The sequence below is a fragment of the Gymnoscopelus microlampas genome (genome assembly GCF_963454915.1).
Source record: "Gymnoscopelus microlampas genome assembly, chromosome: 17".
In the NCBI taxonomy this organism is placed as follows: domain Eukaryota; kingdom Metazoa; phylum Chordata; class Actinopteri; order Myctophiformes; family Myctophidae; genus Gymnoscopelus; species Gymnoscopelus microlampas.
Genome location: NC_139954.1, coordinates 1,511,258 through 1,529,709, shown reverse-complemented (window position 1 = coordinate 1,529,709; position 18,452 = coordinate 1,511,258). Strand labels below are relative to the sequence as shown.

Sequence of the window (18,452 nt, the reverse complement as noted above, 5' to 3'; positions counted from 1 at the left end):
ATAAAGAAACTATTAAAACAAGTGCGTGTGTGTGTGTGTGTGTGTGTGTGTGTGTGTGTGTGTGTGTGTGTGTGTGCGTGTGTGTGTGCGTGTGTGTGTGTGTGTGTGTGTGTGTGTGTGTGTGTGTGTGTGAGCGCGTGTGCGTGTGTGTGTGTGCGCGTGCTCATGTGCGTGTGCGTAGAGAGGTGGGTGGCAGTGCGGTGCGTGCAGATCAGAAGTGGCAGTGTGTGTTTGAGGAGTGCTGGAGACGTCTGGGCTGTGGACCCACTGGAGACCTGAACACTGCCTGGTCCAACATCGCTGTGACCATCACTACCGCACGCAGAGAGAGGTACACACACATTTGAAATATTTATTTATGTCCACATAAACAGAAGTACAACATGTACAAAGGACATGAACACTGCCAGTGCAGTCAGATAAAGGGAAAACAGCCAGTTACAAAGTGCTTGTAAAGCAGAGCATTGTTACATACAAAACAAAAGATGGCATATTTGTCGAACACAGCGGACAACAATCATGGGTAAAGGAAACAACGCCTCCTCCAAATTGAGCGGCTTCCTATAATAGCTGATACTGAGCAGTACCTTGCTAATTGTTTAGCCCTCCTTTTGGAGAGGCCGGCCATTTGCAGGCCCCTCACAACCAACTTTATCTTTGGTGTCCTAGACTACCAAAGATAAAAAACAAAAGTTTACATCTGTAGCCTAGCTGAGAGATGGTCTGCTCTAGCTTATGATATTTTAGCACTTTGGTTAGGAGTGCTAAAATCTCCCTATGGTTTTCATTAACAACAATGACATCAGGGGTGTTAGCTGAAATGTTAGAGAACACAGAATCATCGTTACACAGGTTAAACATGCTTGGCTTGACAGTAGAATGCTTATACAGCATGATAGAGGACCTGAAAATAGAAGTGATATCTTTTGATATCAAATCCACTATTCTGTCATGCCTACTTATGTAGAGTCTGTATACATGCAACGCATACCATACCATAGATTTATTTAAGTACAGTATCAAAATAAACTGTCCTTGATTTGAAAGGTCTAGACAACAATACTCCAATGAGGAAAATATTGTTTTATGAATGAAATTCAAATGACCAATGATGTTTATCAAACATTTATAAAATTATTTAGAAATGTTTGGTAATGTTTTACTAACTATGGAGAAAATGCAAAGATCTCCACACGCACGCACGCACACACGCACGCGCGCGTGCGCACACACACACACACACACACACACACACACACACACACACACACACACACACACACACACACACACACACACACACACACACACACACAAGCTCTTCTTAATACTTTACTTTTTATATGGCAGAGACGCTGTTACCCACGGAGTACCGAGTGATATGATGTTACTTATGCTGTGTGTGTGTGTGTGTGTGTGTGTGTGTGTGTGTGTGTGTGTGTGTGTGTGTGTGTGTGTGTGTGTGTGTGTGTGTGTGTGTGTGTGTGTGTGTGTGTGTGTGTGTGTGTGCGTGCGTGCGTGCGTGCGTGCGTGCGTGAGTGCGTGTAGTCCACAGCTGAGCAGATCTCAGATCAGGGTTCTGGAGCAGTTGGAGTTTATTCCTCAACATGAAGAAGCAGTGACTGCTGCAAACTATGACACTATACCAAGATACCTGGCCAAGGTATGTCTGTGTGCAATTTATTTTTATATATATATTTTTTTCCAACAATAGTAAAACAGCATTATGTGCAAATAAGTATTGCTTTCTATTCTAAGTTCTATGTTTTTTAATTTAATTTTTGTGTGTGTGTAGGCATGTGAGACTCCTCTCCATCCTCTCGGCTGGTTGGTGGAGACGTTAGTGACATCATACAGGATGACCTATGTGGGCGTCGGCTCCAACCGCAGGCTCCTCCCACAGGCTGTGCAGGAGTTCCAATCCTACATGACACGCCTCTTCAATGTCGTCAGGTACTTTTGATTGATTGGTTGGATACTTTATTATTAGTCAGAAATGTAAACAGCACGAGGTACAGTCAGACATTTAGGCTACAAAAAAAAAGTTCTGGGACTTGTTTCCATTGGGGTCCTTTGTATTCAATTCATGGGGGCGGCAGTGGCTCAGGGGTAGAGTGGCCGGATAGAGTGAACTGGAAACCGCAAGGTTCCCAGTTGGATCCCGGGTTGGGGGGCTCCCCCAGAGTTAGTGTGGAAGTGTCCTTGAGCAAGACGCTGAACCCCTAATTGCTCCCGATGAGCAGGTTGGTGTCTTGCATGGTTTCCTCCTCCATCGCTGTATGAATGTGTGTGTGAATGGGTGAATGTAATGCACAATCTATGTAAAGCGCTTTGGATAAAAGCCCTATATAAATGCACCATTTACCATTTACCATTTATCAACATAGCATACAAATAACACAATAATACATACAAACAACAATTACAAAACTATATGTAAAAGGGGAAAAACGCAAAAATATTCTGCAGTGAATGACACCTCCTTTCTATGGGAAACATGTGTTTACCTTCCCTTGGTTTTTCAGGCCTGTTTTCAGGCCTGTTTTGAAATAAGCCAGTTATCTCAGACATGCAAAAGTGTCACTTTTCAGCTACAGTCACCTTTTTGAACCCAAAAAGGGCAATTGTGTGACACCTGACCCGAAAGAAAACAACATGTTGTCACCTTTTTCACCTCGGGGCTGTTTGCATGCCTGTGTTCTAAATGGATAGTTCACTTTCTAACCATTAGCCACACCATGGAGACTTGCATTCATGGATGTTTTTGTTTTTGTCGCTATAAGCCAATGATTTGATGACCAGCGGACCGGTAGGCAGCGGTTCCGGTAGGAGTCTCCTACCGGAACCGCTGCCGGTCATCAAATTATTGGCTTAGGAATGAGACAAAAACTAAACAATATCCATGAATTCAAGTCTCCATGGGGTGACTAATCAATTGAAAAAAAGTTATTTTGGGGGTGAACTATCCCTTTAAGGGATGGTGTCAGGGCATTCCACATTTTGGTGTCAGAGTAGTAGAATGACAATATGCCCATGTTTGTACACCCTCCTCTCCTTTCCTCCTTTCCTTTCCTACAATCACAATAGGCTCAGTACAGTAGACCTCTCCTCCATTGACGTGTGTGTGTGTGTGTGTGTGTGTGTGTGTGTGTGTGTGTGTGTGTGTGTGTGTGTGTGTGTGTGTGTGTGTGTGTGTGTGTGTGTGTGTGTGTGTGTGTGTGTGTGTGTGTGTGTGTGTGTGTGTGTGTGTGTGTGCGCGCGTGCATGTGTGTGCGCGCGTGCATGTGTGTGTGTGCTTCTTCAGGTTTCTGTTTCCAGGGTTACCAGATGAGGGGTTCATCATCTCCGACGGGCCCCCCTCCCCCTCCACAGACGTCAACGAGACCACACAGCACGGGTCAGTCCACGCACGCACACAAACACACATTTTAACCATTTATTTATCTCCACACAAAGGAGAGTATGCAAGGACACAAATATTAAAGGTGCAGTAAGATTATATCACGAAATCATGGAATACGTCTTCATGATACAATAAGCATGTCACTCAGTACTCTATGGGTATAAGTAACAGCGTCTCCGCCATATGTGGCGGCTGCCAATTATAGCAGAGACAGACCAATACTTTGCCAGCCTTTTTGCCTCCATTTTGGGCATCCCAAGTTGTTGGAACCCTCTAACAGTGGCAGCGGTGGCCTAGTGGTTAGAGGGGCGGCCTTGATACCGGAAAGTCCCTAGTTCGATTCCCCAATTCATCACATCAATCATGAATCACCGCCGAATAGCCTTTGAGCAAGGCTTCCATGCAGGGTCTGGCTGTAAATAAGTTCCGCACTTAGTCCAACACCCTGGGTAAACAACAAACTTTACTTTGCTTAACAACCAGTCACAACACACACACACACACACACACACACACACACACACACACACACACAGCAGGGGTCAGTCCACGCACGCGCACGCACACACACACACACACACACACACACACACACACACACACACACACACACAGCAGGGGTCAGTCCACACGCGCGCACACACACACACACACACACACACACACACACACACACACACACACACACAGAGACACACAGAGACACACACGTGCACCACCCAACTGATCACTCCACCTCCTTACTGTAATGGTAGTTTAGCAGTAGTTTAATGATGACAACAAAGTCTCTTGCCTGCATTGTTTCATCCATCACCACTCTCTTCATGTCACTGACAGTCACTTGTTTTATCTCCACGTGGGTTTGTACGGTAGTAGCTCATTGCAACATAATGAATGTCATGTGACCTGTACAACTTTGATCTGAAGATGACAGCTTGGCTTCATCCTTCATTCTAGCTGCTGTGTATTTTAAAATGTCACTATAGGATAAGCACTTGAGATGCAGCATCTCCTTTTCGAGGGGGTCCTCATGATGGTCGCACTGTTACACAAAATGTGGCAATGGATGTATGTGTTACCGTCACTGTGCAACTCTGGCCTTTGTGTGTGTGTGTGTGTGTGTGTGTGTGTGTGTGTGTGTGTGTGTGTGTGTGTGTGTGTGTGTGTGTGTGTGTGTGTGTGCACATATGCAACTATAAAGGAGTTATGATACAATGTACACATTCAGACTGAACCATATGCAACTATAAAGGAGTTATGATACAATGTACACATTCAGACTGAACCATATGCAACTATAAAGGAGTTATGATACAATGTACACATTCAGACAGTAGAGGAAGGGTGTGTGTGAGCTCAATGTCACACACACACACACACACACACACACACACACACACACACACACACACACACACACACACACACACACACACACACACACACACACACACACACATGGTGATACACAGGAAACAACGACTAGGTCTGAAGAAAACAACTACAACTGAATCAGAAATTAAAGAACAAAATCAACTTTATTTATGTTTTAATTAACACATTAACCGCCAAGACTGTAGTCCTACGGGCCATTAAATCCAACTGTTAAGCGCCGAGACCGTAGTCCTACGGGCCAAGGTCTTTTTAATGGTTTACATTAGATTAACCCCTCAGGCACATTGTGGGTTAATCTCTTACATGAAAATGACGTAGAAGTAAAAAAATCACACCCTGTGTGAAGGAAGCGGTGCCTTTGGGGCGGGGCCTCACTCATTTCAGTTCGTCCCTATTGGTGGTCTGAGGCCACTTACCAAATTTGTACTTGGTAGCATGCTGCAAACTGGAATAATGGCTGTTTAAAGCCCAGCCAATGGGCAGACAGAGGGGGCGGGGCTTAAGTAATTACAGTTTGTCCCTATTGGTGGTTTTAGTCCATGTCCAAAATGTGTACTCCGTAGCATGCTGCGAACTTGAGTTATGGCTGTTTAAAGGCCAGCCAATGGGAAGACAGAGGGGGCGGGGCTTGAGCAATTCATGCTCGGCCCGTGTTGGTGGTCTAAGTCCACATACCAAATTTGGACTTGGTGGTATGCTGCAAACTGGAGTTATAGCTGTTTAAAATCCCGTGCTCATCCCGTGCTCATACGGGCGGACGTCCCTGGGGGTCCCTGGACCCCTCTTTGATAACCGGTGGCACGTGTGGCAAATGAGAGGAGAGATGGCATAGACAATCTCCAAGTCTGTGTGTGCGTGCGTGTGTTTGTATGTGTTGCTTCTTTGCCGTGCTCATCCCGGGCTCATACGGACACACAGACGGACACACAGACGGACGGACACACAGACACACAGACACCGAGTCAAAGCCACGTATAGAGCGGTTGGCACCGTTAAAAAAAAAAAATCTGAACATGTGTTCACACAAAACATCATCTAAAGCAGTGATCAGGGGTCCCAAACCTAAAGTTTAATCCGAGCGATCACTCTCTCTCTCTCTCCCTCAGCTGCGCTGCAGTAATCACATGCACATCACATTCCACGCTGGTAATGTGCACGCGCATCCATGCACCCTGACTGCCTGTAATCACTGAATAGCAGCAGCCGGCTCTATGGGGGAAGGGAGGGTGTGCACGTCAATGCTCGCACTCGTAATGTGCACCCGCAGCAGCAACCTGTCCCACACACAGGGACAGATCATAACACAAACACACAGCATGTTACCCCTTTGATAAACTGACTGATCGCGCCGCCAATATTGTTGTTTTGTAAATAAAATAAAAAAATCTGAACATGTGATCACACAAAACATCATCTAAAGCAGTGATCAGGGGTCCCAAACCTAAAGTTTAATCCGAGCGATCACTCTCTCTCTCTCTCTCCCTCAGCTGCGCTGCAGTAATCAACAAAGCAGCATGGCAGGTTCGTTGGGGAAGCGTGTGCACATCACATTCCACGCTGGTAATGTGCACGCGCATCCATGCACCCTGACTGCCTGTAATCACTGAATAGCAGCAGCCGGCTCTATGGGGGAAGGGAGGGTGTGCACGTCAATGCTCGCACTCGTAATGTGCACCCGCAGGTTATTGTGACCTCAGATCAAAGCCACGGTGGAAAAATAACAGGTGTCCTGAGATCGTAAACCTACAAAAGAGGCATGCGCGAAGCCCTCTTTCTGTGCATTTTCAAAAAGTTTATCCAAGAGCCGAGGGCTCGGCTTGGGAACCGGCGGCGGCTCTCAGTCGGGGCAAGAGTCCTTTTTCCAGTGGTAAGCATACTTTTCTTTATCGTTTTATGTGTTACAAGTTGATTTGATCGAGTTGTATTCGTTACTACTTCATCTGACCGTGCGTTTAGTTGATTCAATGCAGAAAAGTAAACTATCGTCGTTGCCAGCGTTGCCAGGTTTGCCAAGCCATGGTTCACATGATGCTTGTATCTGTTTCAGGGCTAGGTCTGCTAAGCCACACTGGACTTGTTTTTCTGTAAATCTGCTTGGAAATGATGGTAATTGTGGTTGTGATCTTGTAGATGGACTATTTTCACCTTTTTTTAGATATGTTTGAAGTGCCCATGTGGCCTATACTCGGCTATTCGCTTCTTGTGGGCTCGTTTTCATAGACCTGGTTGCGTATTACTTTCCCACGATCTGGCAACATAGACGACAGGCTGTGGCCCGTCTTGAGTGACTGTATGTGGCTGCGGTTCTCAACCTGTGGTTCGTTGCTCACATACAGCCACATACAGTCACTCAAGACGGGCCACAGCATGTCGTCTATGTTGCCAGATCGTGGGAAAGTAATACGCAACCAGGTCTATATATATGTGTGTGTGTGTGTGTGTGTGTGTGTGTGTGTGTGTGTGTGTGTGTGTGTGTGTGTGTGTGTGTGTGTGTATATATATATATATATATATATATATATATATATATATATATATATATATATATATATATATATATATATATATATATATATATATGCATCTATCTTATGAGATGATTATGTTTAGGCTCTATTGATTCTTTTTTATTGTGTAAAAATAGCAGATCTACAAGCTCAAAGAGCTGTGTGTGTGTGTGTGTATTAGTGTGTGTATTAGGGGTGAGTGAATTGTCAATTATAGCACAGGAATGAAAAAAATGCTAAAACCAGGGTAATGGTAAATGTATTCTCTCATATTTATTTATTCAGTGTATATATGCATGTGGTCTGTGGATGATAAATGCTTTGCTAAAGATGTACATAATATCTAAAAAAAAGTATATGTTATGTTACACAGGGTCGCATGCTAGTGGTGAGGAGGAGGTGGAGGAGGGAGCAGTTGGTGGAGCGGTTGGTGGAGCTGGTCGTGGAGGTAAGAATTATTATCGTGTGTGTGTGTGTGTGTGTGTGTGTGTGTGTGTGTGTGTGTGTGTGTGTGTGTGTGTGTGTGTGTGTGTGTGTGTGTGTGTGTGTGTGTGTGTGTGTGTGTGTGTGTGTGTGTGTGTGTGTGTGTGTCAAAGAAAAAAGTATTTTATGGTAATGATCTATTTCTATAATTCACAGGTGGTGCCAAGGGCAAGAAGGACAAGGGTCCTCCTCCTGTGTGGCATTCCACAGGATGGTGTCCTCGGGACATCCCCTTCACAGCTGGGACTCCGGGTCCTCAGAACGCCGCTGCTGCTCTGCAGTCTGATGAGCCCGTGGACTTCTTTGAGCTGGTACTCATCAGTGGACCAGTACATTTCGAGCTCAGTCTTCCTGTGATGTTTCTCCTTCCTGGACACGGGCAGCATGCCATCAGGGTGCAAGGTGGAGATCATCGTGACGATTTTTGTTTTCTTGGCTCGCCATGCCAGTACCATCACGTCCCTGGAGTGGCGAGAGATGGTGGACCTCAGTGGCAGCTTTGCAGGGGTAACATTTGCGATGGCTGGTGGCTGTCCTCGCTTCTTACGAAGGGTCCCGCAGATGTATGTCTTTTTCTTGTCCAGGAGCATAATGGCCGCCCCCACCAAGTTGTACAGGTTGTCCATATAGAGCCTATATCCACATCCGGCTAAACTGCCTAAGAGTTGTGTTATGATGGCAGGTAGTGTCTGCGTCTTCGGGCTTTTTTGGTACAGGGCGGGGGATGGTGTTGTCCACGAAGTGGAGGTTGCTCAAAATGGCCTGGAACCTGTTCCTTGGCATGACTTTCCGGAAGACAGCGGCCTCGATGTACTCATCAGTGGACCAGTACATTTCGAGCTCAGGCTTTTGGTTGATTCCTGTCAGAAGAAAGAGCCCCAGGAAGCGCTTGAGCTCGTTTAGATCCATCGCTTTCCACTTCTTTGATCTGCCATACTTCTTGTCACTGCACGGCTGCTGTGAGGCATAGAGGTTGGTTTGAGTGCAGATTTCCTCCAACAACTCATCCTAAAATAAACACTTATTTTTGTTTATTTATTTATTTGCACTGATTGCACTCAATTTATTGATTTGAATGATTAGTATTTATTATTTGATGTAGTTACGTTTAGTTTGAAATGACTTTGAAAGCACTTTGTGAAGCAGCTGCTACTATGTTGTTCAACCTACCAACCTCAACCTGCCTATTCATACTGCTTCATGCCAGGCAGATATTTTACTTTTATTTATTTATTTTGCTCTAATAGCACCAATTTGTTGTTGTACTCCCTAGAGATTCATGTCATAAATGGCATAAGAGAAAAAAAGGCAAGCTTGTAGATCTGCTATGAATGTAGTATTGAGATTTTGAATTGTGTGGGCAAAAAGTTTGGAAAATGACGCTCTCGATGAATATATTGATGTTGCACATCAACTTTGAATTATTATTATTTATTATTATTTGAAAAAAAAAATGAAGAAAAAAAATATATAGTGAAAAATGTTGTTTGAATTGAGCACTTTGGAGCGAAACAGAGCAATAAATGTACAATCAAAAGCAGTTTTTTTGTTTTATATATAAACAAGTATTGTTTACATAACTGATGTCAATGAAGGCGCAAAATAAATTTGAAACACTTTTGAAATCAAGTTATGCCTCTAAATGTGTGTCATTTACTAAAACGCTCATATCTCAGCTTCTGAAGAAAAAGGCCTCTTTTTGGTGCATACCAAGCTGTATTCAAACTCCTCTAGCTAAAGAGGAGCATGGTATCAACTCACTTTTTCTTTCGGATGAAAGAAGAGATTCATCATAGTCCTAGTACAAAATGTTCTGTGGGCCCTCAAAAATGAGTCAGAATGGTCAAAAACCTTGGCAGTGGGAGAGCCATTTCTAGAAAACCCCTTGGCAGTCAATGTGTTAATAGTAAAAGACAGAATTACAACAGATACAACTTTAACCACTTGATCCCTTTATGCTTTGTTGACCGGGGTCCTCCAGGACTTTTGGTCACCTCCTTTTCCCCCCCCTCTGCACCAAATCTCTTCCCTTTAAGATCGAGCTTGTAGGTCTGCTATTTTTACGGGATATTCGCCCCCATAATAGAGACGCTTGGGTTCAATGTGGTTAAATCAATGACATATTAAAAATATAACGAAGCTAAAGCTGTTCAGTCAATGTCTAAATAACGTGCTATGCTGGGACATAATATAATATTATTCAAATTATAACCAAAAGTTGACAAAACTGTAAAACAAAAGTATTTTGCTAAAAGGTTAAAGCTCTATATTGTGATAGTAATCATTGCTATAGAATGTTTGTTCAGTAACAGTGGTTTCCCCATCTCTCCAGCTCTTTGATAACAGAAAATACATGTTCAGGTCAGGATACCAATTTCATCCAATCTGCATAGAGAACTCATACAGGATACAGGATAAACTGTGAGCAGACCAAATGTGAACTGGAATACTATAAAAAAAATATTAATTGAAGGTGATTAATTGGTCATCCTTCCTGATTGGATGAAATTGGTGACCAACCTGAAAATATATTGTCTGTTTATTAACACATTGGGTGCCAGTTTTTTTTAAAAACAGAGTACACTGAGTGCCAGGATTTTTAACCATTTTTTAGGAGCCGAGATACAGGCTTTTGAAGTCATAAGTTAACCAGAAAGTGGATTGGAGTCAAAATCTTCGGAAAATGATATCTCCTGGTGCTTAGAACGTAAAAAAAAAAAAAAAACTGATTTTTTTTTTTTTTGAAATTTTTTATATATATATTATATATATTTTTTTTTTTTCAAAAACCGTATATATACGGTTTTGGCACTCCGTGTAAGTATTGCAAAAACCGTATATATACGGTTTTGGCACCATATAGAACTTTTAGAACCTAACATTTTAACTAAAGACTTTTTGTTTTAACAAAAAAATCACTTACAACTATACTGTATATCCAACATAGGTTTATCAAAAGTAGATTATTACTTTACTCCTTTATTTACAACTATATACAAAGAAAAGTAATGCAGGTTATTACTCCGCCCCCCCCCCCCCCCTGTTTTGTAATATAATGTAATCCTAGAATACATGTTTTCATGTATAGTCTACATACATATAATAATACAGAATCAGAGGCTAGGGTCATTCACACCAATAATGATAACTATTAATAATAATTATATGCCTAATGATAACTATAATAATAATGATGTGAGCAATCACACTGATGAATCATAACATTGTGTACATTTCAACGATACGATTCACCTCTGTTATAGTTGTTGTGTGAACTCTGCCATCTACTTGAGTTAGAACCATTTAAATAATGTATACATTTACAGTTATAGTTATCATTATAGTTGTAGTTCTTGATGTGAACGGCCCTTAACACTAAATGAGAGAATCTACATCACAATATTAACAATTCAGCAATCAGTCAGCAGGATAGAGTACAGAAGTCCTGACGTCACTCGTTCATCCCCTGGTTCGTAAAGTAATTTCTCTATGAAGAATAACATTGGGTCATCTTAGAATCGTCTCATATAAGAATTGTGGTCCATAAATAAACAAACTGTCTCGGCGATATTGTCAGGGAGGAGGTTCTGTATCGTTTATGATAGTCAGTCACTCATATTTGATACAGTCTGTTTCTGGCGAAAATGTAACTAATTCGGCGGAAACACCGGGGTCATTTGTTTATTTTTGGAACACAGTTCTTATTTGATGCGATATTAAAGACGTCTATGGGGATTCAGAACGGGGGTGGAAAACCGTGAACCAGGTAGGATGTGTAAATTACGTCAGACTTCGGTGCTCTTAGATATACAATATTAACACATTGACTGCCAATCGCGTAGATCTACGCGAACCTATTTAAAGCCGCAGCGTGCCAATCCCGTAGATCTACGCGAAGTGGTCTTTTTTGTAGTTTACATTAGATTAAGTCATTACCTACATTGACAAGAAATTTCATCCATCTAGACCACAGAAAAGTTGTAAAATATCATTATCTGGTCAAGTGATAATATAAAACTTGTTATTCAAAACACTAAAGTCACATAAAGTCACATAAAGTCATATTAAACTGAAAGTCTGATCCGAGCAGCAAGCGGCTGCCTGTGTTGAGTGAGGCAGCAGCACCCGCGGCAAGCAAACATGCAGCAAAATGCGCACTGGACGTTAGATTACCCCCTCAGGCACAAAATATCATCCATCTAGACCACTAAACCTATTATTACAAACCACTGAAGCTGCATAAGAGCAGGGGGTCCGCGAATCTGTATTACACCGAACGTTTTATCTGTTTTTATAAAGTTTATCCGACTCCGAGCGATCAGCGTCTCTCCCCCTGCTTGCAGCAGCCCTCACTGATCACTGAGTGCACACACACACACACACACACACACACACACACACACACACACACACACACACACACACACACACACACACAAGCCAAAGCCATCGGGGACCCCCAGTCCGGCCAGGCGGTCCCCGATCCATACACAAGCACAAGCCTCTTTTTTATCGCCTTTTGTTTTGTTTTTTCCTCCGCGGTGGAAAGACTGGTGATGCGAGGTTACTTTCTTTTGTTTCAAACAACGTAGCGATGGGCAACTACACACACACACACACACACACACACACACACACACACAAGCCAAAGCCTGTCATCGGGACCCCCACCCCCAGTGGGGGTCCGCCTGGCGGTCCCCGATCCATACACAACACAAGCCAAAGCCTGTCGCCTCTTTTTTCTCCAAAACAACTAACGCTACGCAACCCCCTCCCCACATACACACACACACACACACACACACACACACACACACACACACACACACACACACACACACAGCCCTGGTTCAGAGCGTTGTCCGCGCCCAAGGACCCCCTCTGGGGGACCGTGGGTCAGCGATGCTTACCTTAGCAGTTTTCTGCAACAAACCGATCAGGCACACGGTGGGATGTCCATAAAAATAAACTCCTTTAGTCGCCTTTTGTTTTGTTTTTTCCTCCGAGGTGGAACGACTGGTGGGCAACTACTGTACACACACACACACACACACACACACACACACACACACACACACACACACACACACACACACACACACAGCCTCCAAGCCCAGGGACCCCCCCGGTCCACCTCCAGTCCGCACCGATCATGATGGCACACGGATTTATCCTTATAGAAATAAACTTCATGGACGCAACTCGTGTGTATGTGCAAGGCTGCAAATAGCCTGTAGTGAGGCGGACGCGCGCGCGCACACACACACACACACACACACACACACATGATTCATGGCGACTGACGCGCGCAATGATCGCAATACGTTTTTCTTTGTTTCAAAGTGATGGTAGCGAGGCGAACACATCTCTCAAGTTACGCGGCGGCGGTATAAACAGTAAATAGTACACGTACACTTTGTTTTGGGCTTGTTTTCATAGACCTGGTTGCTTACTTCTCTCCCAGAACCTGGCGATCACGTGACCACTGAAAGACGGTGTTCAACCTGTGGATCGGGCCCAACAACGCCTCGTTGTGAGCTTGTTGATAGAAATACTAATGTCCTTGCGGAAATTCATTTTGAGGCAGGCAGGCAGGCAGACAGGCAGACAGGCAGACAGACAGTCAGACAGGCAGGCAGACAGACAGACAGACAGACAGACAGACATGCAGGCAGACAGACAGACAGACAGACAGCCAGACAGACAGACAGACAGACAGACAGAGGGGGGAGAGGAAGAAGAAGATCTGCTATTTTCACAATATCTATCTGTGGAACCAGTCAAAGAAAATGGTGGTCCCCAGTTCAAATATGATTATTTTGGGGGGTCACGCCCTAGCATCCCTTATTTTTATTTATTTATCTTCACAAATTCTCATAAATGGCATAAAATAAAAAGCTGATCTAAAAGCTCAGTAAAAGCTTGTAGATCTGCTATTTGTTGCTATGAATACAGGTGGGGCTTGAGATTTTGACTTGTGTGGGCAAAAAGTTTAGAAAAGGAAGCACTTTGAACTTTGATATTATTGTTTATTATTTGAAAAAAAAAAACATTTGAAAAAAAAAAACAGTGAATAATTACAGTTTGAAATGAGCTGAAATAAGCTTGCACTTTGGAAACAGTGATAAATGTACAATCAAAAGCATTTTTTTTTTAAATTATTTTTATAAACAAGTATTTTTTACATGACTGATGTCAATGAAGGGGCAAAATAAATGTCAAAGACTTTTGAAATCATTTTATGCATCTAAAGTGTGTCCTTTTACTAAAACCCTCATAACTCTGAATCTAAACAAAAAGGTATGTTTTTGGTGAAGACCAAGCTGTATTCAACTACCTCTAGCTAAAGAACGGAACATGCTATCAACTCACTTTTTTTTCAGAAAAAAGAAGAGATTCTAAGCTTTTTTTTTAGATATTCCATTTGTTTATAGTCATAACACAAAATGTTCTGTGAGTCCTCAAATATGAGTCAGAATGGTCAAAATTCCTGGCATTGGCTGATCCTGTTATAGAAAAACCTCTGGCAGTCAATGTGTTAATACAATCATTTGCATAACTTACTGTAAAACAAAAAAAATACATATATAGTCTAGGTAGGCCAACAACAAAAGCAAAAATGGTTGAGAGGGAAAACTAAAGCTAAAATACAATATCTCTGTCTACAACATCAATATCTGGTTTCTCCAGCAAAAATGTTACAAGTTCATTATCGTGGCTGTTGGGCAGAAACCTATTATCTCCATATTTCAACTTTATGTATTTATTCATCTATGTACTTAATTAATTTGTGGTAAATGAACGCCCCACTTCGTCATACTGCAACGTTGTACTCACACACAAGTAGCACAAATAGACGATCTATAAGCTCGCATCACGACACATTTTGAGCTTGTAGATCGTCTGTTTTAGATTTTTTTTTAAGCGAGAGTGGTTATGTCTGTGTTGGGGTTTTATTAATGTTGAACCAATGCAAAGTATTAACAAGAGCTTGTGACTAAATAATAACTGCATTGGATCCATTTAAAATTTTCAACAGTTTAGGACCTACAAGGTTTCCACCCAACAGAGGATAATTATGTAGATTGGGGGGGGAAACACTCTGAGCCCACCCTGCCCGTCCCCCCTCTGACACTGTACCTACAGTACAGTGTCATTTACACTGTACCTACAGTACAGTATCATTTACACTGCGTTATTTTAGATGTTGTGATGCAAGATAACTTACAACTGCATGTTATCTGATGACTGTAACATTCTATTTCTATGTGAAAGATAATAACCATGTTAGACCATATAGACCACATCAACACTGCTAAATAATCACAGCAGCACCAGAACACATGTTCATTCTATAGAGGGGATCACCTGCTCTGAAGTTAACCCATTAAGACCTGAGACTCATTCTACAAAGGCCTTCTAAATCAATAGCACTCACACTTTCATGATTTTTCAAAAGATGATAAAAAACGTACAAGCTTTTTGTCAAAAGTTTCCTTTTTAATTCACTCCTGGTGGGAAGAACACACCTGGGCATGCATGTGAGGTTCAACATGTGAGTGTTCACATGCATGCAGGTGAGCGTGTCATTTGTCTATCAGATGATTTATCCGGTTAGTGAATTAAAGAGTAAACTTTTCATATTAAAATGGAAGTACTGAGCATGTGACTGGATACAAGACACTTTGGATTAACTCTGTGAGCATTGTTCTGGAGTTTATAAAGGGATGTTTAATATACATTTAGGGCCATATCTTGCCACTTTCAAATAGTCTACTATTTACTTTTACTACTTTAAATGTTCTCAAGATATGGCCCTATACTGTCCTATCAGTTCATGAAGGATTGAGGAGTCATTTTGGGGGTGAAGTACTCCTTTAAGACTGTATTAATTACTTCAAACTAGACCATACCCGGTCGGCGCAGCGCATCCGTGGGGGGATATGCGCACATGATCTGGCAACCCGGGAGGCAGTTAGTCCCATTGCTGGGCTGCCCCGTAACCATGGCGACAGTGTTTGACACAAAAACGCTAATAAGAAGCTGAGATTTGATGAAATTGAAAAACGGGCTTCACAGTTAAGTTCAGATGGTAATGGTCAATGGCTGTGTGCAAAATCAGAGCAATTGGTCCAGCCAGTGGGGAGAACCGGGTGTCTTCACCACCACTACACCACCACTACAAACGCACAGAGGTTACTAGAATTATAGTAGGATAGTAGGATAGGATCCAATATGTGTGTATGACTCATATCAATTTGGATATAAGTACAACTCTGCTTCTTCCATGTTGACTATATTTTCCTGAAATCTTCATTTACCAACCTGGAACAAACAGCACCATACAAGTCAAACCCTGAAACAATGGCTGTCATGCAATAAGATATTTTAGTCAGTCAGTTTGTATTTATCTTCTAGGAGCTCACAGCATACAGTAAATACAGAGTTATCTATAGCAACATTAGTTCTGTAGATGTCAAATAAAATAAAATCTTACCACGGCTTGTTCCTGGTTTGACCTGAGAATAAACTGTGTCTTCAGTGGTTTCTGGAGCTGCTGATTCTGTGAATGGAAAACAATACACAGAACATGTTATAAAAATATATTAGTAGTACATTTTAATCCACAGTATGTTGAGTATGATTAAATACTCAAATTACTCATCTGAACTTTTAACCATATGAGGCTGTATCTGCCTTTGTTTCCAGGACTAGAGGTATTTTATCACTATGTTTCAATGCAACACATTCATTGCTGAGGGGTATAATCCTATTGTATTGTGTATGACACTGTACTGTATTGGTGGATATGTATTTCACATACCTTTCTTATTCTTGGCTTTGCCTTTGTTTTGGTAATTAACCTGAGCATAGGTCACATCTGGTTCTCCTGCTCCTACAGACAGACAGACAGACAGACAGACAGACAGACAGACAGACAGACAGACAGACAGACAGATATGTCTATCACCTGCCTAATGACTTGTTTCTTATTGAAGTGACTTCAACACTGCTAAATAATCACAGCAGCACCAGAACACATACACTCACTAGTGCAGCTTCATTCCATAGAGGGATCACCTGCTCTGAAGTTAAAGCTAAACTATATCAATAACACAACACAACTCTCACAGTATAATCCAACTGACTTGTAGTTGTACCTTCATTACACTCCCGGTGTGATGAACTCGTCTAGGCACGTGTGTGGGATTCAACAGCTCAGCTCAGCTTGTGTGTGCGTGCGTGCGTGCGTGGGTGCGTGCGTGTGTACATTTCTCTATAAGATGATTTGATTTGATCTGTGTCATTTTAGATATTAGCTATATGTCATTGTTGTCGGGCAGAAACCACTTATCTCCATATTCTTTTTTTTTATTTTTCGTAAATGAAGGACCTACTTGATCATACTACAGCGTCACAAGAGCTTGTAGATCTGCTACTTTTACTATTTTTGAATTTGAATCCTGAAAAGTTTGAAACAGTTTTCAACATATGAGGTTTACACTCGACAGAGACAATATAATAACATAGGTTATATATGATATACATGTTTGTATGATTTATATCTATGTGGATATAAATACAACTCTGATTCTTCCATGTTGTCTTGAATGTATTTTCCTGACATCTTCATTTACCAACCTGGAACAAAACATTATCAAACAAGTGTGTATTGACACTGTACTGTATTGGTGGATATGTATTTCCCATACCTTTCTTTTTCTTGGCTTTGGCTTTGTTTTGGTGATCAACCTGAGCATAGGTCACATCTGCTTCTCCTGCTCCTATAGACAGACAGACAGACCGTTATATCATTGGTTACAACCTCTGTCTTAGTGACTCGTAAATTAAACAACTTGACCAGACAGTCTAAATTCAAACCCATTTGGCCAGTGACCCTAACCTTAACCTTAACCCTAATGATAATGTGACACAACCAGTGGAGTTTTTCAGTGAATAGTTAATGCAGAACAACATGTGTGTGAATATTTATGTAATAATAATAATAATATATAATGTACCTGTAGAGGATCCATAGAATACTACTACTACTACTACTACTACTACTACTACTACTACTACTACTACTACTACTACTACTACTACTACTACTACTAATAATAATAATAATCATAATCATAATCTTAATCATCATCATAACAGAATATACCTGTAGAGGATCCAGGCTTCACTTCAGAATACAAAGAGCTGTCAGCTGGATCAGCAGGTTTCTCTGTAGAGGAAACTTTCTGTTAGGAATGCTTGTATTTATGTTTACATAACTATACAAATGATTATACACTGTTATGAAGACACAGCCTGTCATAACACATGCTTTACTGCACTGGTTCGTAAACTTTTCAATTTCAACGACCCCCAAATTAATTAATTAATGTAATAGGCCAGGGACAAACTATTTTGTACTAGCGACCCCCATACAAGATTTATGTTGTTAAAATGTTTCTAAAGCATTCAAAATGTATTTATTTATAGATAGTTTTGTGCTTTTCTGCCTTTATTGGATAGTACAGTTGAGAATGACAGGAAACAGGGAGAGAGAGACAGGGAGTGACATTTAGCATTGTCGTCGGGCTCGGGAATCGAACCCGTAACTGTACAGTCCATAATCTGCACCTTAAACATATTTCATAACATGAAAAAAA

The 18,452-nt window shown here is 41.8% G+C and overlaps 1 protein-coding gene and 1 long non-coding RNA gene across 4 annotated transcripts in view; one reads left to right on the top strand and one right to left on the bottom strand.

Moving 5' to 3' along the window:
• Window positions 1–18,452, top strand: part of LOC311064024 (alsin-like) — a 78,457-nt gene that overhangs the window by 28,170 nt on the left and 31,835 nt on the right. For both annotated transcript variants that reach the window (XR_014602665.1, XM_084083739.1), the window contains exons 14-17: window positions 182–331; window positions 1,549–1,663; window positions 1,796–1,953; window positions 3,305–3,397. Coding sequence is in view for 1 of the 2 variants with exons in the window: in XM_084083739.1 (XP_083939865.1) it covers window positions 182–331; window positions 1,549–1,663; window positions 1,796–1,953; window positions 3,305–3,397 (516 nt within the window). In the remaining variant the exon portion in view is untranslated. The remainder of the gene's footprint in view (window positions 1–181; window positions 332–1,548; window positions 1,664–1,795; window positions 1,954–3,304; window positions 3,398–18,452) is intronic.
• LOC311064027 lies at window positions 16,041–18,023 on the bottom strand. 2 transcript variants are annotated; one of them, XR_014602666.1, is made up of 4 exons: window positions 17,960–18,023; window positions 16,613–16,684; window positions 16,286–16,351; window positions 16,041–16,113 (listed from the first exon to the last, which is right to left on the bottom strand). It is a non-coding gene; the product is annotated as an uncharacterized lncRNA (long non-coding RNA). The 2 variants fall into 2 exon arrangements; XR_014602667.1 differs by lacking the exon at window positions 17,960–18,023 and having other exon boundaries at window positions 16,613–16,711.